Genomic DNA, 27,804 nt, shown 5'->3' with positions numbered 1-27,804 from the left:
ACAGGTGGCATAGTTTATTACAGCTCCAGTTTTATTATGGGTCACTTGTAAGATTTTTTCTTTATACTATTTTAAAATAAGTATTCAGTATTCAAAGGGGGTTTTGTTTGAAGTTATAATAATGGATCGACTGGACGAATGGGGTTTTAAATCGAAGAAGATGGAGCTCGAGGAAGACTTCTACTTGGATTTCGGTGCGGAGGAAATAGCGGATTATCACCGCCGGGACCCCGACGAACTTTTAGCTGCCTTCAAACAAAAGGAGGAAGAGGTGCTTCTGGCGGCGCAGCTGGGGAACGCGTTGCTCCTGGAGAACCGCCAGCTGAAGGAACAATGCGACAAGCTCCATGAACAGTACCAAGACAAGCTGGAGGTAAGAAAGAAAGTTGATTATTTGCGCGTAAAATACGCACGAAAAAGCCTAACTGATATTAAATGTATAAAATCTAAAATGTCACCTGCACGTAAGGGTCCGTTTGGTACATTTATACATTCTCAGAGTCACAAATGTATACAATTTCTAGGATTTTTAAATGCGTACAGTTGAGTTTCCGAGATTCCGACAGATTGCCTATGATTATGTAGCCCCTAAACGTCTTATTTTATGATAAAAGTATGTCATAGGCCTACATGTAGGAAAGGCTACTGTTCCATAATGTTACTATACCACTGTCGCCGACTGTGAAGTGAAGTGACATTCGATCCGTTAGGCTACAATGCTGGCTCATCATTATGGTTAATTCCATATTCCTTATAAGAATGTAGGTAGGCTATGATGTCATTTACACTAATGATGCAGACAGATAGCTTAAAGTATAGACCTTTGTAATGTGCTATCTGATGTGCTCATGTTATCAGTAGCTGGGTTAATGTCCACAGAGTTGTACCTATGTAGCCTACAAGTTATCAAATATTGATATCGTCTGTGTATTTTATGATAACAATTTGAATACCGGTACTTTTGAAGATACCAAATGAGTTGACCTATTAACTAATTATTTTAAAGTCATGGCTTTGGTAGCTTAATATTATTATGACAAATACTGCCATCAGTGGTTCTCAAAGTGGGGTCCAGGGCCAGGCACACTCTGGGTTGCTTGAGCCGTTGAGCGGGTTCCAAAATGGACAGGTCAGTAACTTTGAGAGTGTAACAAAAGTTTGAGAGCTACTGCCATATAGGCTACCTTATTTTTCAGTGTGCATTGCATATAGGGATCCCTTGTGCACAGCAATATGTTTTGTATTGTCACAACAATGACAAATAACCATAACCATGAAAATGGGGCACCCTGCTGTTGAGGGGGTACGATATGCAACATGCAAATGAGATAAACCTGTTTTTACACAGGTTTCACCACAACCAGGTCAGCCTGGGTGGGTACCCACTCATTGGTTCCAGACAGTGACCCCAGTATCATCCCCCCCTCCCCCCAAAATATCTATCTATCTCTTTCCAACTTTCCAGCTGTATGAAGAAAAAAAAAGTTTCACCCACTGTGATAATAAAGTTTAATTGAAATGTATACTATAGTGAATACTGAATAGTGATAGAAGTTTACGTTAGTATATTGAGTTCTGAATCCTTGACACAGGTATTGATGATGGGTTGTCTGTCTGGTCGTATGATGCATTTCTATTCCAATGCCTATATCCAAGCCGAGATGCACTAAATTGCAAATTAATAAAACATTTATTAAACCCAAAATGAGCAGGCTACACCACACTTAACTTTTTTTTAAAAGAATGGCTATTTTGCATATCCCGTCTAAAAGATGAGCAGTAGGTCTATTATTTTGTATTTTCCTATACACATACATACACGTTTATTGCTACTAATGTTGATGATGTCTGTATATTATTGTATATGCCTCTTGATGAATTGAATATAGAATTTGCTATTTTTATTTTTCAAAAATCTTGAGAGTAGGCATTTAGGCATCCCAACCTCCCTTTGCTTACATTTCTTTTATAGTTCTTAACCTTTTTAACTTGTTTTAAAGGTAGTGTAATGTAGTGTAATTAGTGTTATAAATCTTATGAATCCTTTTTTGCGTCCCCCCCGTACCCCAACCCCACAGGAGCTGGAGCAGGGCCGGCATGAACTGCGTGTGAAGCTGGAGGGCCGGCAGTCCCAGTGGGAGAGCCAGGTGGGAGACCTGGAGCAGGACGTGAGGGAGCTGAGCTCCCAGGTGGAGCTTCTCACCCAGGCCCTGAGTGATGCCCAGAGGGACAAGAGACGCGCTCAGCAGGAGCACAGTGAACACAGCCAGCATCTCCGAGAGCAGATCAGCACCGTGAGTCCTCCTCATATCTGGAAAAATAAATGTGAAAAAATGCCAGGCAGGGTGAATGGACAGCAGTTGGTATTTTGACCTAATATTAAAGGCTACTAATTACTATAGGGCCATATCTCAAGGTGTGGCACCTTATTCCTCATCCCTAATCTTCTTAGGCATTTTTGATACTTTGAAAGACATTTTAAAATAGTGAAAATAGCTGATCTACATCTGCACATTGTGAGCTTGTAGAAAGGTTACTTTCACATTTTGTTTTGTTTGTGCAAAAAATGCCTAATATACCTAGATTTTTTAATGGTTTCCTATAATGACATGCCCAAAATAGTTTACTTGTAGTATATCAGAAGTAATCACCCCTGCAAAATAGGTTTATAAAATTACTTTCAGCTTTGTTTGGCATTTGGCTTTCCACTACAACACTAGTTGAAGAATGCAGTGCAATAATGGACATCAGGATGCAAAGCCAGGTAAACTCAGTCTTGGTACAAACAAACACTAGTTCAGGCTCCAGCACTGGTTCCCGAGCCAAGCCTGATAAGACGGGAGGTGTTATCCAATCCACATGCTGAGACTCTGTGTACTTTCCCAGGTATCAGTCTGTCACAGTCTCTAATCTTCTCCAGAGCGAGGCCAAAACACATGCTGTAGCCAGGCTGTGGGCAAAACCCAGAGCAAGGCCATGATGCATCGTTTACAAATGGAAGCAATGGAACTTAGATAAGCATTCCTCTTAGATTAAGACGCCACCACCTGTGCAAGAGAGAATGGGGTGGAGCCGGTCACTGTTACATAAATAAATCATTGGAGTTGACGATGGCCTCTGGGGAAATGACCAGGTCCTAAACTGGGAGAAAATGAAACCACACATCAATAAATAAGCTGAGCTCTGATGTCATTCCAGTTTAGATACTGGATACTAGAATAGCATACATTGTTTTCACTTCATAGACAGAATGTCATTTGATTTCATATAGCACATTTGTACTAAATGTAGTACTTTTAGTACACCTTTCCGATCCAGCAGGCTTTTGAATTAGCCTTCTCTAAAAGACAGTTGAGGTTTCTCTCATTTCCAATGTTCCCAGGCATTTTAAGACAAGAAAAAGAACACAATCAGTTCAGTAAAAAAGGTTACAACTTGACAAGCAGTGGCTTGAAATCAAAGGCATGAACTCTGCCAGAGAGTGAGGAACCATAACCATATACTGTATATTATACTTTGTTGACCAGAGTCCCTCATATGGGCTCTTTGTAGGCCCACTCCTTCTCTCCCATTACACCAAATCTCTTGTCAGAAATAGCCAATACAAATCTACAAGCTCACAACGAGCCGTGATTTGTTGTGCTCAAGTGCTGGAGAAAATGAGCTAGAGGCGTATAGAAGAAATGACGAATGCAAGCTCTGACTGGGACTGTAAGAACTAGGCAGTCAACAAGGTTGTATTGTAACTCGGATTTACATGGCTTGTTGCTTTCCTTTACAAAATAAGTGCATTTGTTGCAAAGTGATTGTGAATTGAGATGCTTGAGTCTCCAGTGACAGGAAGTGGAGAAGCAGATGACTCAATCTGTTCCATTCAAGGTGTTCTGCGACTCAGCTGTTCCTGACCTTTTGATCTCTGATTATCGTCATGTCTTATCAGTTAAAGCTACAGTCCATAACTTTCAAGTAGGCTATGTTGATTGTGGAGAGAGGGAATAGCAATGATGTATTCACTTGGAATGATTAATTGACTGACTGACAACAATGCATACACATGCACTGTCATGTCTGTATAAAACACAAAAAAGTGTGAGAGCTGACAGTATTTCCATTGTGGTTTTGTATAGCTACAATATAGATCATGACTCACCTAGTGTTTATTGTATTAACATACTCTACCATACAGATTTACTACCGGTAGTTATATTGTATTAACATACTTTACAGTAGTTATATCTAACTATAAATGCACCAAGTCTCTGTACGTACATACGTCTGTAATCCACGTAACTCTAGAACCGTTCACCCCACCGACTTCAAATTCGACACACACGTTCCACAACCTCGCATGGAGTGCAGTGTCCGGTGTCGAGTCGGTCGGACTCACAGTTGTCCAGAACCGCCACAAAAGGCCTCTGCCTGGCCTCTGGACAGGGCCCCTGGGCATACACGGGAACACAGACATAATATCTGGGTGGGGCATGCATTTCCAACTTGCATCATTCCAAGTAGGCCAGTGCACTGTGACCTTATCTCCATTGTGTATTATGGGGTGGTTGGTGGTGTAGGTGGAAGAGGGTGAGCAAGCTATTTGTGTATATGTATTTGTTTGTATCTGTGTACTGTATGTTTTGTGTATTTGTGTACAGTATGCTTTTCTGTATTTTGTTTGTTTATGGGTCCCTCTTGTAAATGAGATGCTGCATCTCAAGGGGCTGTCCCTTCAATACAAATCTGAAAGAAATCTGCTCAACAGTGATGCGCCATCCTGTGAGAGGGTTATCTAATAGTCCAATAATCAGGCTGTACACTTAAAATGATGGATTCACAAGATCTGGCATTTATTGATTGCCCACAATTATTCCAAATAGAATGGTCATGTGATATACATATGAACAGCAAAGACATATATGAAAGCAAATACGACCTGTTACATCACAAATTCAGATTCGATCATATCAGTCCGCAGATCGGTGGGGCCCCCTCGAAGCGCAGGCCAGAGGGTTAGTCTGTCCTGGAGAATTCTGACGTGTCACTCTTTTTACCAGCCACTATATAGAAATAAAGGGTCTACTTTCCCCCATCACAGGCAATGCTGTAGAGGCAACAACAGGCACCGATCTATAGTTACCTACTCTATATGTACTAGTTAAATAGTTATATTGTATTAACATACTCTACCACAGAGATGTACTAGTTACACTGTATTAACATACTCTACCATGTACTTGTTATATTTATTTTTAACCTACTCTACCAGTACTAGTTCTACTGTATTGACGTACTCTACCAACCATACAGACAGTATTAGTTATTGTATTAAAGCTGTAACTTTCCTCTTCTACCCCGGATTTGAACCTGGTTTCCTGCACAAGTGCTGAAACCTTTACCATTGAGCTAATAGAGCCTGCCTGCTTGTGCAGGGGATAAATTGAATCTTGACCGTCAGGTGAAAATCTGTGTTAGATCCTGTGTCTAGGTCTGATACATGACCTTTGACATGATCGTATGTTATATTGTATATGAATTAACATACTAAATAATTACATTTTATGAATAAAAACAAGTACCATAGTGCGACTTTGACTTTACCATATACTGTAGATGTACTAGTTATAAAATGTACAAAGGTAATCAGTAATGTAGTGTCGTGTGTGTGTATATATGTATGCATTGTGATGTGGAGGATGCAAAAACACAGCAAAACAATCAAATAAAATGCAGGTGGCCATGCGGCTGCATGGTGGCTGTGGAAACTAAACTCTGCCAGAGCAGCCCCTTTAGCTTTAAACCGGTGGAGCCGATTGTAAGCATGTCGGTAGCTGGCTAGAGGAGCGCATTGTTCTGCTAATGATTATACTGTAGTCACGATGTTGCATAACGAACGCGACCTCCAGTAGCTTCAGTGCCCTGTGTTGTTGTTAACAGTGGAATGAAATGAATAGATAACCCACGCCTTGCAGATATAAAAAATGAAGCCAAAAAAATATACACGCCTCCTTTTGACTCTCAAGGTCCTCCTCAGAATTGAGGAAATGTGAATGTTATTCCAACCCTGAGGCCAGACTAAAATAGTACTGAGCAGTGCACAGCTACTGTAGTTACAATACAGTACACACGTGACGTTACAGTCTTGTCAGAGGTGCAGGAAAATGTCAATTTAGAAGATCAAAGGGGTAGAAAATTGCCTCTTTGACGAAGGGAGCAGCGGAAACATTGGTTTGTTTGTCTGGCTTCTCTCTGGTGGACGGCCCTGGCCTCTGGCCCTGTACATGGAATGGCTGGAACAACGGTGTGAACAGCAGGGCAGGCAGCCTCTCTCTCTGGCTTCCTCGTGAATAGTAGCGCTACTCCTGGTAGCGTGCTGTGGTGTGGTCAGGTGTGCTCCACTGCCTGGCACGGTGAGTGTGAGTGTGTGTGTGGATTTGTATATGTTAGATTGTCTTCATGAGCTAGAGCTGTGCTCTTTATCTTGTATATCGTTGGTGTCGGGCAGAAACCTCTTATTTCCAAATTATTTTTGTGCATATTAACGCCCGTCGCCCTACTTGATCGATACTACAGCATTACACACACAAAAGTAGCAAATCCATCTGCTACTTTTTCTACTTTTGAATTTGAAAAGTAACAGTTTTGGACATATGAGTTTATTATGATTCTGTACCAGGCTTTTACCACTAAAACCCTATATACTAAGTTGACTGTGGTCCCATATTCAACAAGTCTGTTACCAGTACAAAAAATGAACTGAAATGTAACTCAGCGTTACAGACATTAAAGTAAAAAGAATACTAAGTATAATCATATACAAACAAATGGGTATAGTTCCATCAGTACTTCTATTATCATCTAGCTGAATAATACACTTCACACAATGGAAGGCAAAATCCAAATTTAAGTTAGAAATTTTCATCTGCAAATCAAACTACTAATACTACTAATATAAATATGTAAGATTATGTTATATTATGGTAAAATTACTATATGTTAAAAAACAAATCACACCCGTGTGAACTGTGAAGTGAGGGGCGCTCTTTTCATCATACATCATCTCATTTCAGCCAATCACAATTTGCGTCCTTACCTTCGTCTGTGTTTACACAATGTTTATGTTTACACAAACACTCAAAACTGACCATTCATTGTCAATGGCATTCAATGTTTGTGTTACACAATGTTTGTGTGCACAAAAGCTCAAAGCTTGACATACGAGTGAGAAATCCAGTTTTGGTCTTTAACAGTGCCGGAGATTAGCTGGTAACAGACGGACGGAATGGATGGACGGACGGACGGACGGACGGACGGACGCACACACACATACGGACAGAGTGCAAAACATACTCTCTCCCCATGCCTTCGGCCTGGTGAAGACAAATAATAAATGTATGGTTTAGCCGTCCCAACATGTTCATTGACAGTGAGACCAGTGGTTTAACGTAATTAAGTACTGTACTTAAGTACAGTTTTCAGTATTTACAATTTTCAATACTTTTACTTCTACTCCACTACATCTCAGAGGCAAATATGTTTTTATTCATTTTTTTACTCCACTACAATTATTTTAAAACTATGTTTTATACATTTGAAATCTTGTGAAATGATGGTGACACCTGTCTCACGCTGATCGTCCTGTAAACGGAGACGCCCGGTGAGACAAGCCCTTTGTGACCTTTGCCCTCTTAGAAGAGCATCATGTAGCTCTCAAGCACAAGAGAAAGGACAGATATATGAACCATGCACATTATAAATCTTTCATTTGAATCCTTTGAAGTTTCCCTCACGCCCCAAACACAGCAAACATCCCTGGGGGAACAACTGTGCTTTGTCCCATTCTCTGATCGCTCCCCAGAGGACTGTCCCGTGGCTTGGGGAGTCAGCTGTTCCACAGCGTTCCCGCTTTATAGGGAAAGCCCATGCAAGGGTGAGTGTGTGGGGGTGGGGGAGGGGGCTGCCGCTCCACAGTAAAATCCTGAGTGTTAATTAAACTTGAGGTTGGAACTGGAGGCCAAAGAGGAGATGTAGTGAAAGAGGACATGAAGTTAGCTGGTGTGAGAGAAGAGGAGGCAGAGGACAGGGTCTGATGATTCACTATGGCGACGTCTGAAGGGTACAGACGAAAGGAAAAGCAGACTCTTTGTTGTATTACAAATGTGATGTGATGTGAAACGTTTTGATGTCTAATTTGACTAAGAGTTAAATTAACGGGATTTTGTGTGGGGTGGGATGATATATCATTTTTGGTTTAGTGCCCCTACACTATAGAATTCCGTTGAGGGGTCAATTTGTACACTTTCAGTGTTTCTCTGTTGTGGATGAGAGGGTTTATTTATGTTGACAAGTCGGAGGCGGAGAGCTGTAGGGCTGGATGGGACTCCAGTGTCTCTAAACAAAACACTACACACCCACACACACACACGCACACGCACACGCACGCGCACACACACACACACACACACACACACACACACACACACACACACACACACACACACACACACGTTGTTGTACCCCCTGCTGCTACTGTGTTGTTGTCAAACGTAGCGGGATGATGATGTCACTGCCAAGTCCAAGAGGTCCTCTCTGCTCCGTCTGTTGGAGAGGGGGGCGGGGGGGTCTTTCATCTTGTATTGTGTGGCTCTGATGTGAGCTGACAGGGGACCGCCAAACTGCTGAGTAAGGGGAACCAATGGTCCTCCTGGCTGGGGGGAACCGGGATGGGATGGTCCACTATAGGTTCAGAACTCAAACCAATGGTCCTCCTGGCTGGGGGGAACCGGGATGGGATGGTCCACTATAGGTACAGAACTCAAACCAATGGTCCTCCTGGCTGGGGGGAACCGGGATGGGATGGTCCACTATAGGTTCAGAACTCAAACCAATGGTCCTCCTGGCTGGGGGGAACCGGGATGGGATGGTCCACTATAGGTACAGAACTCCTGACCCAGTCATGTCAAGGACCCCTAGTGCCAGGGACTCCCAGAAGCAATACGATTTGTGTTCATATTAAAACAATTGCAAACATGTTGCAAACAACACTGATGAGTCATGTTAATTAACTCATGGTACACAGAGCATGGTTGTTATTGCAAAAGAAGGTGGCAGTTCTGTTAACTATGGGATCGTGCATTTCCTCTCAGTGTGTTGGTCGGGCACCATCAGTGTGTTGGGCACCAAATATGGTGCCCAGGTCTCGTGACATCATGTGACATCATCAGGGATGTGGAGACCCTGATGTCATAGTAAATGCGACCTGCTGTCGCAGTTAAGCCCATTATGGAGATCCCTGATGTCATCAATATTGGCCAGCAACTCTACATCTGACCTCAAACCTCAAATCCTTAGATCTCCATATATGGATATATGCCAGAACCTGTTCTGACATTGTGTGTGTGTGTGTGTGTGTGTGTGTGTGCGCTGCTACCTCGGCAGGCTATGGAGGTTCAAAGGGCCATGTCCGCTGAGCTGCAGACCCTTAAAGAGGAGCTGCGACAGAGAGGCAACCACAGCAGACCCCAGGACGAGGAGCTCATCAGTGCCATGAGGGAGCAGGTACTGAAAATGTTTTGAGCGTCTGTAATTCAACTAGAACCTGCCGCAGGCACGTCTTGTTTGTGTTTGTGTCGCAGTGCGATATGAGTGAGACACACACACACATTGCCCACTGACTGTGGGTTTTCCGTCAGGTTTTGTTGTTGTTCCGTGTTGTTTCTCTGTGAATAGCATGTGTACGCTGCCGTGTTTTTTTCCCATCCTGGGCAGGTAGTGTTGTTGTTGTTGTTCTCCGTAAATGTTGTGTGTCCGATGTCCGTGTAGATTCTCTGGCCATCGCATCACAGAAAGGGAAACCGTTTTCACCACAGTTGTGAGAAAAGCCCCGCAGTGTGCGGGGTGACGCGTTGTTATGGAGGACACTTTCACTTTCAACACGGAGTGGCAGCACACCTACCCAGCTGGGTTGAAGACGCAGAGATAACGTTAATATCACGGCCAGAAAGCACAGGCGTGAACGGCACTTCTGCAAACTCTGCATATGTCACGGTCTATGACTTGGTCACCGGAACTGGCGCACAGTTCCGCTGCGCTTTTGGGGGCGTGGAATTTCAATCAAATTTCAATATGTTTTATTTGAATGAAAGATACAAGATTTTGGCGATTAGACTCCATTAACATTTAATGTATAAGATTAGCCTTTCAATAGGGAGAACATGGATTCCATAGGGATTGCATAGAGTCTAGAGGCTTTGAGACATGGTGAAGTTTGCTTGCTGCATGCTGAAAAGTGAAAAGTGTCAGAGGCAGTGATATTGAAAGGCGGAGTCCAATCACTTGATTGGCTGAAGTGCTCACCTCTCAAACTGACAATGAGATCTTCCTTATTGAATTCACACTGAGAGCTACATTTGAGTTGTTATTGCCAATGTATTCCTCCCCACACACATTTCTGTGTGTTGTCAGTTGTCACTGCTGTTTTTTTATTGATTGATATACTTTATTAGTCCAATGTAAACAGCACATGGTACATGTACAGTAAGGCCAAGAGGATAACACAAAAGGGCCTGGGAACTTTTCCATTGTGGTCCTATGTATTCAATTCATCAGCATACAAAATGAACACAATAATACATGTCATCAACAAATACAAACACTATTTTGTAGTTTCCTACCCTTGTGGTTCTACTGGCTCACCTGCCAGTGAGGAGCCCCCACTGGGACGACATAGAGACTCCTCCCACCCAACACTCTCTGCTGACAGGTGCCACCCCCCAGCCTGTAAGATTACATGCAGTAATCAATTATCACCCTCCTCCCAAGTCCCCGCCCAGCTTCAGTCTCCCAAACACGGGCCAATTATGTTTATATAGACACAGGACAAAGCCGGATGCACCGCGGGGGATTCGAACCCCCAGCCTACGAAGTGTCCCTGCTACTGGGGTTCCTCGTTTTATTCAGAAAAAGCACCACATGTGGAGTTCTTAAAGCCCCCCTTTTGGCCACACTCCTACAATATACAAATTATTGAAATTTGTGAATGAATGACACAAAACTGAGTACTGTACACTGTACTTACGGTAAATGTTTTGAGCCGTTATACCAATTTAGTCGTTATACCAATTCATTCTTCTAGCCAGATGCACCGCGGTGTATTCAAACCACCGGCATACGCAGTGTCCACCACTGCTACTGGGGTTCCGGTTCCCATGGAGTAGTCATGACAACGGCATTTCATATAGGATTTTTTTATTTTAAATAAAGCCCTAATGGGGCTGGGGCAGCTTAGCGGTCCAGGCACCTTGGCTGGTAAGCCAGCATGACAGTGTGTCACGGGTTCGAGTCCCGATCCAGACGAACTTTACTGTGTGTCTTCCCCTCACCACTCTCCCCGTATCCTGTCTACTATATATCTATCAATGAAAGCAAAAAAGCCTCAAAAATATCTTTGAAATGAAAGCCTTAAATTTAACCCATTGTGTGTGTGTGTGTGTGTGTGTGTGTGTGTGTGTGTGTGTGTGTGTGTGTGTGTGTGTGCGTGTGTGTGTGTGTGTGTGTGTGTGTGTGTGTGTGTGTGTGTGTGTGTGTGTGTGTGTGTGCAGGTGGTGCGTCTCACCCAGAAGGAGCAGGTGTTGGAGGAGAGGCTACAGACTGTGAGTCAGGAGAACATGGAGCTGAGGGAGAGCCTGACCGCCCTGCACAGCACTCTGGATCTGACCACCCACAGCAGCCAGAAGCACAGCACACAGGTACACACATGTCCCAAGCACTGCGTCCACTATGACGGTTTAACCCACAACTTTCCAAAACCTCTAACTTTCCTGAAACCACCTTACCTTTCCATTATAACTACAACTGAGGAGGTACCTTATAAAATCAAATAAAAACTGACTGCCCCCCAAAACATTATGTGAGATTGGAGAGCTGTTATTTTTATATTATTTGCGAGTACGGTATTACATATTTCCCCCTGGAACAACTGGAAGATTTTATCTCAAACAGAACAGCCGGCAGCCACTATTTTATTTTCTCGTTTATACAGGGATCTCCTTGTGGAGCAACATGCTTATTAAACAGAGCAAACCATTTTTTGTCAGTGCTGAGAGGCAGTTTGGTTGAATCATGGAAGTGGGTGTTGCAAATGGGTTTACTTTGTGATTGAATTGTTTTCATCTGATACTGCTTTTAAATTAGTCATAAAATCAAAACATGCGCACGCACGCAGCCCCTCCCCCCCACCCACACACACACACACACACACACACACACGCACTCCATCACCCTCTCTAGATAAGATGTTTCCCTCCTCTCCCTATCTCTCTCTTTCCCTCCATAATGGCTTCAGTCACATTTTATTGGAAAAGCACTGCTCTCAGAAACGTGTGTATTGCAGTAGTAACCAAACTGAATGGTCTAGCTGTAGTAATGAACTGCAGTAGTAACCAAACTGCATGGTCTAGCTGTAGTAATGAACTGCAGTAGTAACCAAACTGAATGGTGTAGTAGCTGCAGGAATGAATGAGCTTCGACAACAGAGAGCTTTTCCACTCCCAGTCTGGCTGACTGGGTTTCGGTGGGATTTTGCAGAACATTGCTAAATAATCACCTCATCCACTGTCTTTGTGCATTGTGAATGCCACACGTTCTGCCGGGGGACTTTGATGTTTTGCTGCTAGCTGGAATCCAGCATGTCAGGATTATTTAGCGGTCACTGAATGTTACCGAGGTGTTGTCCCACGAGTTGACATTAGTTGCTTAGTGGTGGAACAAGTACTCAGATCTTAGAAGTAGAAATGTATGATGAATTGAGTATGAAGGACCCCAAATCAAACAAGCCATAGGCTTTGTTGGGTTTACATCTTCTTAGCATTGTATTGAACTGTACTTTCCTGTGCTTTTTTATACACTCTATTTATAGCAACAATGTATTTTGTGAGGGTAGCTACCCTAGGGGACACGGGGAGAACATGCAAACTCCACACAGAAAGGCCCTTTCGCCAACCCCACCTCAGGTATGGGCACTGATGACGCAGAGGAGAGAACATGCCCCCAGCGCACACAGCTACCGAATGTGCCACCGTGCCCCCCCTTCCTTATGATTCTTAATGACTATTTTTTAGATGGGACGAGTGACACCCTCCTAGCCCTGGTCCAGAGTGTTAGTGAGTTCTCTCTAACGCCCTGCAGGGCGCTCCTCTGCTGCACATGGGCCGTGCATGGGCTCCATGCTTACTTTAGTAAAAGTAAACAAAACTACTCCACTACTCACTTTTTCGTGTTGTGCTCAAAGGCTGTTTTGTGTTGTTGAAAGTCTATTCTCCAGGGTGGGGATCCTCTCAAGATCCCAACTTCTATAGTACAGTATAATAGGCTTTTTGGGTTAAGGTTAGGTTTAACATGGTTTTACTGAGGTCAGGGTTAGGGTTGAGGTTAGGTTTAGGTATAGTTTTACTGAGGTTAATTTATGATTTTAAATGCTCATTTGTTAATTGTATGGTCTTCTTTCTTTCAACTTATTCAACGTGTTCTATATGTGTCTATGGCTTATTGTGTGTATTGCATATAATTATTTTCTATTGCTTGGCCCCTGTTATCGCTGCTTGCAGCTATACTTTTTATTGTGATACGGTACCAATAAATAGGATTTAATATCCAATTTATTTGTAAACAGCTACTAATAGAGTTTATTATATGAATGTCTGTGGAATGTTCTTTACAATGGAGACACACTGAAATGGAATGAACCAGTAATCGCATATCTTGAATGTACTTTTATTATGGAGACCATTAGTACAAGTCAGCAGGTTGAATGAGACTATCCCCTCATTTTGCAGACAGAAGGAAGACTGTTAAGAGAACAGAGAACGTCAGCCCATTTATTTCCTGCACTTATAACATTGCCGTTGTTGTCAACCTGACAGTTTGTACACACACAGTTATGATGGTTATTGATATTTGGGTGCCCGTAAGCCCACGCTGTGAGGTTCACTTTGGAGCCATCGGACCACATCCACCATTCCTCCAAGTCAAAGTCATGCAGTCCAATCCATATGGCTCTCTGCTCTGGGTCAGAGCTCTTGATGAGAGCTGTGACGAAGTTTTGCTCATCAGCGCTGTGGATGGACACCAGATTAGCATCTTCAGACACACAGTTCCGCTCCGCTCTGACCCAGGTCATAGGTGAAGAGATGTACTTGCAGTGACCATTGAAGCCGTTCCAGGACAGTGGACAGGATAAATCCCCCCCCCCCTGGCCCTGTTCATCCTAGCCGAGGGATTCAGGGTGATCAGATCAGCATTCAGCGAGGGATCAGCATTCAACATACATTTACCCCTGTGACTCTGTACCTAGTGCCAGGCCCAGCAAGCATAGGAGTTGAGGAACCAGCAGCAGCATCATCATGTCAGCCTGAGGTGGTCTCTGTGTCAGTGGAGCTTGGATTGTGGAGCAGATCTTTTTATCTTCGTCTTAATAGCTGCCATCATTTTGATTGGTCAATGGCCACCCACACACACAGTCACACATATTTGCCTGATGAAATTACCCCCCCCCCCCCCCCCCCAACACACACATGTTCTCCCTTCCTAGAAATGTAGTGACTCAAAAGTACAGTGTCATGCAATATTTGAATTTGAAATGCAGTGGTCAAGTGAAAGTCACAATTATCCAAAAATACAAATACTCAAATAAAGTAATTTGTGTGTGTTGAATATATGACTCTGTTGATTTCACCAAGCCCACTCCAGTCTATCTTTGTGTGTGTGTGTGTGTGTGTGTGTGTGTGTGTGTGTGTGTGTGTGTTAAGGCTGTACCCTAGCCCTGTTTTTAGGACTCGAACTTCGGCAGGAATCTTTGAGCGAACATCCAGACCATTTGTTTCTATGGGCATTTGTTTCATCATTGAGCAGTGCAGTGAATGGCAACGACAGCTGTACATAAACTTCATTGACCTTCAGAAGGCTTTTGACAGCATTGTGATAGTCTCTGGAAGATCATGAGAAGCTATGACCTATAAGTCAAAAGGGAGACATCGAAGTGGAAGGATGGATGGGGAAGGATCAACATAATGGAATGTCAGAAAAGGTTCTGACATATATCCATGTGTGTGTGTGTGTGTGTGTGTGTGTGTGTGTGTGTGTGTTTTGGTGCGCTCGTGTCGTGTGCGTGTATCCAGCTAGCGGAGGCGTGGCAGGAGGTGGAGGCTGCACGTGAACACTCCCGGCAGCTGCAGCAGCAGGTGGAGGAGCTGCAGGAGGAGGCGGCCAGGAGCCACGCAGACACCTCCCTGCTGTCAGAGCTGGAGAGCAGCCTGGATGGAAACTCTCTGACCCACAGCTCACCGCAGGTACACATTGACCCATTAAGACCTGAGACCCAATCCATTCTACAGTCTAACAGTTTCCTGAAAAACGCATGTTGCTATGAATCAGTGATTTTCAAACGTTTTCATGTTCAATGAAAAACGTTTTACATTTGAAGCGGCAGCTATCTTGACAAATGGCCGCCATCTTGGATTTTCAGGTGGCTAACAGGTGTTTCTGAAAAAGTAGGTCCACTGCGGTTTTGCGAATCCGAACGTAAGCCTGTCACCAACACCCTACTAAACCCCACTAGACAGCTGCTGGAAAACAGATAATCTAACATAAAAGGGTTGATTTGAGGTTGATTAATTATTTTGTATTTTTTACGTCCAGCAAAATTTCCTCTGATATTCGGCCCGGGAATAAACGCACCATAAGTGTTATAAAGTGCTGTGACACGTAGAGCCCGTAACTCTGATGTTTTCTGTCTGTGAATTCAATAGCTTGTTGAGTAACAGGAATTAGTGGCATCAAAATGCTTTTTCGTCACATTCATTGACGATAGTATGCATCAGAGAGTTAAAAGATTGATGATCTAAAAATTGTTGCCAAAACAAAGTCACAGTCATTATATCAGATGTGTAAAATTGGTGTAATCCAAAACAAATCTTCCTACTCCTGGGAGTACCCAAATTGTACTCAAACAATACAGCACGCCTCATATCAAGTACACTGTTCTTAGATTATGAGGCCATGTGACGATATGAAGATGACCAGGACAAACAAAAACACTAGACGACCTGTTTCAAACACATGATCTTGGTACTGTGTTTCACACATTCTTCTTCTTATTTAGGCTTGTTTTTTCTTGATAACAAAGAGATTAAAACAGAATGCAAAACGACACCCACTGTCCCTTTCCACACTCAATCGGGCAAAATAAAGAAAACCTCCCAATAAAAATAAAAAACCCTAACTTCCATGATAGTTTGAGTAGTGGAACACAACACACTACTACTCATAAGTAAATGAGTATGAATGAGTGTGAATGTTCAGCTTTTGTAGTGAAGAACCCGAGGAACATTATTCGTCACAGCCAATTCTGTGGGCTGCTGTGAAAAAGAAATCAAAGAACAACATTTTTTTCGGCTGTCTGTTAAAGCGCCAGTTACACTTCGGGAGCATAGGGCACCAGTGCCGCACACCGGAAATAGTCGATCTACAAGCCCACACCGTGTCTGTCCTGCGACTTGGTGTGGGCTTGTAGATTTGCCATTTCTGGTTGTGCGATTCTGTTGGTGTTCCAGGCAGGAAGGTGTGATGTATTAACTGCACTCATGAGTCATTCAATACATTTCCTGTTTGTCTTATCCCACATTGTTAGAATATTTCCTCGTTGTGCCTGTTGTTGCTGCTGTCGGTATGCTTGATTTTATTTTTCACGTGAATTGCTGTCGCTTGTTGAGGGAGAGAACAGCACACAGCTGGTGAAATCATTTGGGACACATTAAATGCACTCTGTTTAAATCCCTTTGTTCTCTGATCATAAGATCAGTAGTGTTGATGGGGTATATATGTATATTTGACTACAGGAAGTTAAATAAAGTGCAGTCTGTACGCACAACACAAACCTATCTAATGTCATTCTGGAACCGGGTGGAAGAAGTTCTCAGATTTTTATTTTTATATAACAATAAGTTTAGCAATAGGGCAGAGCAGTGGCATGGTTTTCTGGTTCCACTAAAAGAATCGCCTATTAATTTTTCCCATAGAGATTTACAAAAATATTTAGCCCTCCATCATCGCTTCCAGTCATCCCGGTTCTCTATGTTCATCTGGCCAGCTTGTTGGTGCTTTGTGCTCCTGCGCCGTTCTTGAATACATCCACATTTGTTAATGTCGGACGTCCTCGTGACCAGTGCCCGCGTGTCGGTTCCCACAGCACTAGTTTGCTGGCTGGCAGCTCTTGGTGTCTTTGGTAGTCCTTGCTAGTCTCATTTTCCTGGCTGCTATTTTCTGGCTCACCCTTGGCATTCCATCATACAGATTCTTGTGACATGGGTTAGGGTTAGGGTTAACATGTGTACTCTTGCTGATGTTAAGTACTGCACGCAACATTCTGGCATAGCACCCATCTAGAGACTTCTGCAGGGTTGGCTTCAGGGTCCAGCATTCACTGCCGTATAGGAGAATTGCTCCAGTAAAAGTCCTACATAAAAGGTTGTACATTAGGAAAAGTACAAAAGAAAAAAATATATAATTTATATTTATATATATTAACTTATTAACTTGAACTTCTACACCTGCTATTTTAGAATAGCTGAAGAATGAAATTATTTGATTTGATTAAAATAATAACTAAAGTTTTCAAATTTTATCCGAGTAAAAAGTACAATCTTTGCCTCTGAGATGTAGTGGAGTACAAGTATCGGAAAACGTGAACAGCCAAGTAAAGTAATGCTGCGTATCCACATACAGTAGCAGCATCGCACTGCACCGTATGGCCTCACACAGCCTCGCACTCCAGCTATCGGTACGAACCAAATGTAGTGTAAGAACCAAAATAGATGTTTATTAAAAACAAATGCAAACAAATCACAGTACATTGAGTACATTGAAAAGTGTTGTCCTTGCTTACTGTAAATCGCTCTAGATTAAGTTATTGTAATTGTAATTTGTAAAGAACAGAAAATCCAGTGAAAAATATATTATACAAATAAAAACAAATACCGCAGCAAACTAGATACATGTTCTTAAATACAGTCCTCACTTTTGTCTGACTGAAACATCATGACCGATGGCCCATCAGTAGCAAGCAGCGCTACACGTCATTGGTTTGGCCCCGTTCGGCCTGCCTCAGGGAGTAGGGCCACAATCGGCCCCGTTGAGGCGAGCCCACTCTGGCCCGGGTCCTTGTATATGGATAGGACGACACAAGCAGCCTGTGCAGGGAGAGTAAATGTACTTCCAATACTTTCCACCACTGTTCGTGAAGTGTTGAGTTTCCAGAGAAAGTGTTGTAAGTTGAGAGGGGAAGGGGACTGACTGTCCTCCTGACCCATTTCCTCAGGAATGGTTTGAAAAGCTTGGCGAGAAGAGAGTGAAACTCTAGCTGTCACAAACATCTTGTGTGTGCACTGTGTACTGAAGTGTATTCAGTACATTGAGTACAACATGGTGCATTATTGTGCACAGCCAGAATGTATGTCATCGCTGTTGGGCTGAAACCTTGTACAGTACAGTATATCGTTGTTGTCGGGCAGAAACTTCTTATCTCCATATTTTTGCATTTTATTTTTACAAATGAACGCCCTACTTGATCATACTACTCAGTAGCATCAGCAGCACGGATGTCCCAGAATGTAATGTTGGTTCGTGCCTTGATACGTCTAAGCCAGGTTGAAAACCTAGCTCTACACTGAGTATTTTTTGTAACCCTTCTATAGGTTATTGTACATACCGGTACTCAAATGCTGTTATTAGTTTTTTCAAACTGTTTTTGATTTTGAATTGTTGTCTGTTGTTTTTAACCTTGCTCTGTTCAGCATTTTGGAATCTTGTTTATAAAGGTGCTATATAAATAAAATGAATTATCATTATCAGCAGGTGTACTGTATTTACAGCTGCAGGGGTGGGGGCCGGTGGCAGCTAGAGGATGCTAGTACCATAGTGTTAAAGGAGTTTAATGTAGCTCACTTGTATTTTGAGGTCACCCAATAATAATAAGCGTTGGATATGCTCTCCTCTATTACTTTAGATGACAGAAGACGTGCGCTGCGTCCTCCAGTTGCTCCGTCCCCTGGCCCAGGAGGAAGCCAGCGGCCCCGAGGGTTCAGAGGTGGTGGACCAACAGGGAGACCTGGCGACTGAACATGAAGACCTGGCAGCCATGGTGCAGCGGCTAAAGGGAGTGGCTCAACACCTGGCCCAGGCACGCTGCTGTCCTGCTCAGGTGAGAGTTTGGCACAGAAACCCAATCGAAGTAGGTGAGAAGCAAATGCTTTCACAACATTCTGACCTAGTTTATATAGAAATGGTCTGTATTGTGTGGCTGTCTTTGCCGCAGGCTTGCCGTTTTGACTCATAGCGTGCGTGGGTGTGCGCACATGTCTGTGTCCGTGTCAAACCATGACGTGTCCCTGGATTCAGTGTCTTTCTCAAGGACACTGCGACACGAACTCTGGGGAGCCCTGGCTCGACCTACATAGGAACTAGGAACCCCCTGGAGTGGTTCCCACTTCCCAAGTGGCCACTCTACCTCCTGAGCCACTACAGCCCAGTTTACCAACTGCAGGAGCAGGTTCAGGCATCATTTTATCTCTCCTCTCATTTTATCTCTACTTGTTACTCTCCTCCATCATTTTATCATTTTATCTTGCCAATTTCTATCTATCAAAATTCAAAATGTTATTTGTATTTATTTTGCTTATAAGTTAAAATATTTTCAAATAGTAACTTTAATCAAACTGTGCGCTTTTTGGCACAATATCAGTCAAAAACATTGGTAACTAATCGGTGGTCTGACTATGACTCTCCAAAATCGGGATGGGACCCAAAACTCTGCCACCGTTTCAGGCTCTATAGAACAAACAACTTTCTACATATTTCTGATACACAGACAATGCTGTTGTGCTAAGATTTCCTGCATAGAAATGCATGCCTCCTGGCTTATACCAGGCCATGAGTGAGCATAGACAAATGGGAATTGTCTGACGGTGGCTTGTGGCATTTACAGTCCATTTAGATTTAGCAACCCGAGTTTATCAATGTAACTAAACCCGCTCATGTATGCCTCTCCTCCCCCACCAAGCCCCATTCAAACAGGCCACAACAACACAGAAGCTCTTCATTTGGTGTAAATCTCTGTGGTACGCAGGGCTGACACCCGATCATCCTGCTAACGTCTGTATCCTAGGAGCTGAATCGGGGCCTTTGTTGACAGGGGGGGTGAGCTGTGTGGGAATGTGCATGGTACAGAAGTGTAGAGATCAGGTAGCCCAGTAATGACAGGCTCCACTGCGGTATCAAAGTCCAAACATCTTGCTTCCACATTTACCCAGAATCATTGTGCATCCTAAATGCTTCGCTGGTTGCTTAGAGTACTTGACCACATGCACTTTAATTTGTCACCACATGAATCCGAGTGTGCCTATGTCACATTTGTAAAGCACTTTACAATTGTCACAAATCTCAGTGATTTAAAAACATTGGCATAAAACAACAACGGCATAAAAAACAGCATAAGACCCAAATATTTATATTAGATATAAATATAAGCCTTGGAAGTCTTGGAAGAACACGGAGTAGGCAGAGCAGAAGGCCATCATGACACCCATAGAAAACCTCTTGTAGCCTGTTGCTTTGTAGTGTGACATGATGAGAATGAGATCGGTATCAGCTTGGTTCGCACCCTTTCTTCTGTACTCGTTAATTGAGTCGGTTGTGCTGCTTGGTGGTTACACAAAGAGTGTTCCTGTGACATGACAAAATAAAAGAGTAGTGCCTGCAAAGTCGTTGCCAAGGCCACTCATGACGCATCTATCCAAGTCCCACTGAGTTACTTTAAAACTGAACTATGTAACCTTCCTTTTCTACCCCGAATTTGAACCCAGTTTCCTGCAGAAGTGCCGAAATTGTTATCATTGAGCTAATAGAGCCGGCCTGCTTGCTCAGGGGATAAATTGAATCTTGACCATCTGGTCATATCCCATGTAAATCTATGAGTTATATTATTATTAACATACTATCTAGCATACGGATTTGACAAAATTACAAAACAAGATGAGTCTTATAATGGCGTGTCTTCAACCTGGATACTGGACACCATGTGGCCAGTCTATGATGTCAGTCATCTAAATGATGTCAGTACTGTGACATCAGCCATCTCCATAATATTGGCCATATTTTGGTCAGCTAATCAAAACTGTTTGCAACTTCCCTTGAGAACTACATGCAGACGGTTTGCCTGCTGCGTAGCGCAGGTAATCTGAGTCGACTAAATGCCAATGGAACAGACTTCCAAGCAACAGCACTGTCGTAGACAAAACAGTTTAAACATTTAGATCGGATCTTATTCTCATCATATGAACAGTTATTCAACCGTCCCCCAGGCAGAACTGGTGTCTAGGAGCAGTCAGGGGGGGTTCATTAACTATGGCCCGTGTAAGTGTGCTAGCACTGAGACTACTGGTCACATGCATACTGCTGATACTGCTGAGAACAACACAGCTTACAGTCACTGCGCACAGCCACCCCCACGGCCTCAACCATGTTCACGATGAAAAGGGTGGTGGCGATGGAAGCTCTGACGGGTCTCAGGTGCAGATGCACCATTGGCCCAGCAAATGGAGCGCTGAGGCCCACCTGCCCCCATTCGAGAAGAAGCACGCTCATCACGAGGACGTTTTGCGCGTGCACAAGGAGGAGACTGATCACGGACACTCCCATGAAGGGCAGAGGACGAAGAGAGAAGCAGAGGGAGAGAAGAGAACCCTGCTGGAGCTCTGGGTGCAGGCTTTAGGGGCCACCCTTCTGATCAGCGCCGTTCCCTTCCTCATCCTCTTCCTCATCCCGGTCCAGTCCAACTCGCACCGGCACCAGAAAAACCTCCTCAAAGTGCTGCTGAGCTTTGCGTCCGGAGGCCTCCTGGGAGACGCCTTCCTCCACCTGATCCCCCACGCCCTGGTGTCCCACCCGCACCACGCCGGTTCACCTGGCCATGAACACTCCCACGGCATGGCCCACCACCACCACGTGATGTCAGTGGGCTTGTGGGTTCTGGGTGGGATCGTGGCTTTCCTGGCCTTGGAGAAGTTTGTTCGCCTGCTGAAAGGCGACCACGGACACTCCCACTCCCATTCACACACCGTTCTCAAGGCCAAAGACAGCGACACAGAAGAAGAGAAGGGGGAGAAAGAAGAGAAGAGGAGCACAGACTTCAAGGTGTCGGGTTACCTGAACCTGGCGGCTGATTTCACACACAACTTCACGGACGGTCTGGCCATCGGAGCGTCGTTCCTGGTGGGGCCATCGGTGGGCGCCGTCACCACCCTTACCATCCTGCTGCATGAGGTTCCTCACGAGATTGGAGACTTTGCCATCCTGGTGCAGTCGGGATGCACCAAGAGAAAGGCCATGGGTCTACAGCTGCTGACCGCTCTGGGGGCTTTGGCCGGCACGACTTGCTCCCTATTGGCCGGGGAGAGCCTGGGAGCCGTGGCAAACACATGGATTCTGCCGTTCACGGCCGGCGGGTTTGTCTACATTGCCATGGTAACCGTGCTTCCAGAAGTGCTGGCGGGACGCTCCAGCTTTGGCCAATCGCTGATGGAGATGCTGGCCCTACTGTTGGGTGTGGGCATGATGGTGCTGATCACCAGGTTGGAGCACAAGTGAGATGGCAGGAAGCGAGAGGAATTGATGCTAGGGAGGAAGGGTAGAAGGAAAAGGGGAGAGAGGATAAATGGTGCATTTATATAACACTTTCATCCAAAGCGCTTTACATTGTGCATTACATTTGACACTAACTCTGGGGGAGCCTGGGATTGAACTGGGAACCTCACGGTTCACATCCAGCTGTTCCATCAGAGACTCTACCCCTGAGCCACTACAGATGAGATGGATATGGTTCTGACTAATAAAGTATTCATTCAATTGATTAAAACTGTTGGTCCTTGAAAGGGATACTAAACCATGGTGTGTAACCTTCATCTCATGTTCCTTCACCCATCCACAAGGCCCATGTCCTGGAGCAGAATGCCCAGCTCAGACAGCAGTTGAAGGAGGTGACACAGGGCCAGACTGAAGTGACCCAACAGGCCATCAAAGACAGAGATGAGGCCATTGCAAAGTGAGGTTATTTTTTATTTGTCTTTCATGCATACACAGCATAACTGATATTATTCATGTGCCAATTTAGTTATATCAAAAGACAATTCAAGTCGTATGTATGTGGTGGAACGGTGGACCCCTGCCCGGTGATTGCTGTTTTTGGGGTGTCTCCAATCGAGGAACGGCTCACGGGTCTTCAGGCAAACGCTGTGGCATTCACAACGCTTTTGGCTCGTAGATTGATACTTCGACAATGGAAGTCGGGGAAACCTCCCTCGTTCAAACAGTGGGTCAAAGAGGTTCTCTCCATGATTCCCCTAGAGAAACTAAGGTACAACCGTAGTGGTTCTAAAGATAGATACATTATGACTTGGACCCCTTTCATAGAGTTTGTAGAAAGTATACCTTTCACTTAAACCCATATTCCCTTGTACAATCTGATACCTCACACTAAACCTGACATTGGGCGACCTCTGGTTGGAGGCCCTCAGTAAGTAGACAGTTGGATATAGAGCAATTTACTATCTAAACTGAAAGATGGATACAATGTATGTAACCTAGATACCATACCCTGATGGAAAATGCTGTTTATTATTTTTTTTCTTCTTACTATGTTCATTAGTACTTTCAAAACTAGTTTACTAATTACTTTTACTGTCTTGTACTGTCTGTCTTTGTTTTATTTGTCTTGTTCTGACCTTGATTGGGGGGGGAGGGGGGGATATTTACATGTCGGATACAACAAAATGTACACTTATGTTTTTTCATTTATTCATCAATAAAAATAAAAATAAAGTGTAAAAAAAAGAAAAAGACAATTCAAAACAATAAGTGCTTTATGAATCAGAATCCAACTATTGTCACATACAGTGTTTTTGTGAAAGTTCCATCTGGGAAATTAAGGTTCTCAACTTTCACACTGGCTTTTCATAGATATAAAGTATCACTACTTTTGTATGTGTGTGTGCGTGCGTGCGTGCGTGCAGAGTGGTGCTGTATTGTGCTTGAACAACTTGTCATTGTCATCCCCATGACAGGAAGAACCTGATGGAAGCGGAGTTGGTGCGCAGTAAAAACGACATGATGTGTCTGAACAACCAGCTGCTGGAGGCCATCCAACGCAAACTGGAGCTGTCCCAGGAGCTGGAAGCCTGGCAGGTGAGTTGTTGTTATTCTCGGTTCAGTCCATCCTGCCCTCCTCGCGATAGGAATCATATATTCCACTCTTTGTTTGTCCCTCGTACACTCTTGTATTGTGTCTGTTATTCAATGCAGTTCAAAAAGGCAGTGAGGAGATAAAGGGGGAAGTTAGACACTAGTTTGACAGGCACAAAAAATAATTAACCCTAACCAAAAATGTTATAAAGTCCACTCCAATGACCTTGCGCTTGACCGTTTATTCTTCACAACACGTTAAAGTTCCCAGCTGTTCCCAGCCAACTTTTATAACTGTCTCTGTCGGGTGGAAAGCTGATATGTCCAAAACAGGTAGTTCAGGTAGTTCATTTACGAACAAAAAAACATACAAATTTTGAATATGGAAATAAGAGGTTACGGCATCACCAGACTTTCCATATAAGAGGGCTCCTGCACTCCTGTACTCCATTGTCTACTCTACAAGCTCATACTGCATTATGATGCCGTTCCTTGTGAGCTTGTACATCTTTGCTATTCTTTGTACAATGACATGTAGCCTATGTTTTTGGATCGTGTTAAAACTACACTATTGATTGACACAACGCTCTCTCTCTCTCTCTCTCTCTCTCAAAACATTAATAATAATAATAAAACAATAAAATAAGAAAGCATAAACAGTCATGGCTCATGCCATGATTATTGTATTATCAATCAAACTTGTTATATATCATACTATTTGTATGGCACATATTTCAGTCATGAATATGTCCTCAGTCAGACAGACACTACTTCAGTCTCAAGGCCATTTGCTTGGACACCACTGACCTCTAGTGGTTGGATATAGACAATGACTATGCAATATGTTTGCATTATGTTTATAAAGTTGGTCTGGTTTCACAAATCAGATTCTCTGATGTAATCTTTCACAGATTATTTAAATAATAATAATAATAATAATAATAATAGTGTACCCTTTTGTGGCATTTGGGGTATTTGCCAAGGGTGTTTTTGCTGACGGTTTGCCTATTATGTCTGTTTGCCTATTTTTTCTAAAGTTCATGCCTAGAACAGGGTTATGGTGGTTAATTTTATTTATTTGTTTGAGAACACTGCATATTTATAAACAATACATATCAATGTAATGCAAATACACTGGATTTAGCAAAGATGCTAATTCACATTTGCAGTCCCCACAAAAACAAACATAAAAACAAGCAGTCAATAGAATAGCCTACAGTACAAAAGTTGCAAAATACAGTATATCTATTTAAGTGGTTTATGATTCATGTTAAAAAAGAACATGTTATTTCACCCAGGATGACATCCAGATCATCCTCAACCAGCAGCTGAGGTCCCAGCAGCAGTCAGAGCAGCTCCAGAGGAAGGCCACCTCCTCATCCTCCTCCAGTGCCATCTCCTTCTTCCGCAGGCCCAGCGCCGTCCCGTCTGCCTGGACCCACCAGCACGCCACCCTGACCCCCTGTGCCTCGGACGCAGACAAGGACAAAGCCCAGTCCCCCTGGAGGGAATGGCTCCGACGGGGCAAGGGGGCACAGCAGGGCAAATAATAATGTAGACATGTCAGTGGAGCTGTAGAACTTGGTCATGCTCCTGCTGCTCTCTTGCCAGCTGGCTGTGGAAGGATGAGACAGGCAGACAGACTTAAACCCAGCGTTCGTAGATGCCAGGAGAACAGCCTTGAGAGGAAGTGTTGGTGGTGTGTAGAGAGTTCACATTCTGTTCAGTGGTGAAGGGAGGAGAACAGAATAAATAGACGGCAACACACCAGCACCAGCACCACGCCACTAGCTTTGGGTGCAGATTACACTCTGAGAATCTGCTCCAATTTCAGAGCACTTTTAATTTTACCACCTTTTCTCCCCAATTCAGTCATTTGCCAATTGATTCCTCCCCATTTTTGTGTGCATCCTACTGGCTCACCTGCCCCACCGGGAGGACGGTAGCTTCTCCGTACCTTCTCCTCCCACCCAACACTCCCTTCTAAAAGGTGCCACCTGTCAGCAACAGATCTATACTGGGGTCCCTGGCACAACACATTTTCAGATCGGGGTCCACAGCAAAATGCATATCATTTTGGGGGTCCACATGAAAAGTTTGAGAACCCCTGGTTTAGAGTTCAAAACAATAACTTTCTCCTCCGTTGTTCTGACGTTCGGGACAACCCCGCTTTTCACTCTGAGCTGTGTGTCACTCTAGTCTAACCGCTCTTAAGCACGGATTCCAAGAATCCGATTTTCTAAGTTTTCTTTGGAAACGAGTACAGAGCCATAACGGTCAAACATTAACAGTCACTCATTCGCTGATATTTCACCAAGAGGCTGAGCCCTCTAAAATCACTACTGTAACAAGCACCATAGCACTTCCTCTGAATTAGGACAGGTATGCTTCAGACTGTAACGTTCCCACTTTTTTATTAATTGTATTATTGTTGAAGCCCTTTTAAATCTCAGGCTCAGAATGTACAGTATAATAGTAGAATCACTGTGTTTGTATAAACAAAGTATTTGTTAAAATTGTTTATTTTAACCACTTAATCCTAATTCACACTTTGGCTATTCAAAAATAGCAAAGTAAAGCTCACAATGTTTTTTTTATAACAAAAGCATTGTCACAAGACACTGTGAAAGTTGTCACCTTCGAAGTTCCAAGGACCCGTTTTTTTTTTTTAATGGATGGAGAGGAACTTAATCAAAATAATGTCTCATCTTTGGTAATGGTGCTGAGTTTTTTTTTTATTATTATTATTTTAAGGAAACATCTGCATTACATACAAATGTGAAAATTATGTTTGTATTAAACATCAAAATATTACATATATACATACATACATACATACATACATACATTGTGAATAAAATAAAATATGGCTACTGTTTCTAGTAGGCATTTAACATTACATTTTAATGTTTATATGTTGTGCTAAGCAAACAAACCAGTTTGTATCTTGTATGTGGGACAAAGTACTGTGGAATAATTTCTACTGTTCAAAAAGTGGTTGGCATATTATGCACCACTAAAACCCGAAGAATGGTCTTTAATTTTCAACTCACTATGTGTACAGTACTTTTGAAAGTATGCATTGTTGTCATGATGTACAGTACATGAAGTAAATCATTTGTTCACTTGTTTTTCCACATGTTCATTTCAAATGAGACAGATGATTATAAGATGGAATGTTGACAGAAGCTTTTACACTTACACCGGTAGCTATATTCCAGGCTAGGTCTGACAGGCAAATTGCTAAATGTGTGGAACAGAAGGACTTAACTGTTCACTCATTTGATGTTTTGTTTTTCACATAATGCATGGATAATATGCAAATTAGCCATGGATTTGTTGTTCTTCTCATATTGTCAAATAAGTATATTAAACTCATAATTCAACTCAGTAAACTTTATTCTCTTAGAAGCATGTATGACCAGTTAATGAGGTTAGAACTATTATAATATAATACATGATAATATTAACATACAGGAGTTTTGTGTTGGTTAGAAAGAATTGTGTGTGTGTGTGTGTGTGTTAGGG

General features: G+C 43.2%; 2 protein-coding genes across 3 annotated transcripts; both read left to right on the top strand.

Moving 5' to 3' along the window:
• Positions 1 to 121: 121 nt before the first annotated feature.
• On the top strand, positions 122 to 27,548 carry LOC310864995 (BICD family-like cargo adapter 1; the record flags this gene model as incomplete). Of its 2 annotated transcripts, none has more annotated exons than XM_083773920.1 (9): positions 122 to 373; positions 2,079 to 2,294; positions 9,430 to 9,549; positions 11,592 to 11,738; positions 15,165 to 15,335; positions 19,049 to 19,243; positions 23,043 to 23,140; positions 24,159 to 24,279; positions 25,575 to 27,548. In XM_083773920.1, 9 exons carry the CDS (start codon positions 122 to 124, stop codon positions 25,824 to 25,826), a joined length of 1,572 nt encoding a protein of 523 aa, XP_083630046.1. In that variant the 3' UTR covers positions 25,827 to 27,548. The 2 variants fall into 2 exon arrangements, with proteins under 2 accessions (XP_083630046.1, XP_083630045.1); XM_083773919.1 differs by having other exon boundaries at positions 23,028 to 23,140.
• On the top strand, positions 21,445 to 22,704 carry LOC310863915 (zinc transporter Slc39a7-like; the record flags this gene model as incomplete). Its single annotated transcript, XM_083772443.1, has 1 exon — positions 21,445 to 22,704. One exon carries the CDS (start codon positions 21,445 to 21,447, stop codon positions 22,684 to 22,686), a length of 1,242 nt encoding a protein of 413 aa, XP_083628569.1. The 3' UTR covers positions 22,687 to 22,704.
• Positions 27,549 to 27,804: the final 256 nt, after the last annotated feature.

Source organism: Protomyctophum parallelum (assembly GCF_964188405.1).
Source record: "Protomyctophum parallelum genome assembly, chromosome: 9".
In the NCBI taxonomy this organism is placed as follows: domain Eukaryota; kingdom Metazoa; phylum Chordata; class Actinopteri; order Myctophiformes; family Myctophidae; genus Protomyctophum; species Protomyctophum parallelum.
The sequence above is the reverse complement of the archived record's forward strand: the minus strand, read 5'-3'. Positions and strand labels throughout refer to the sequence as shown.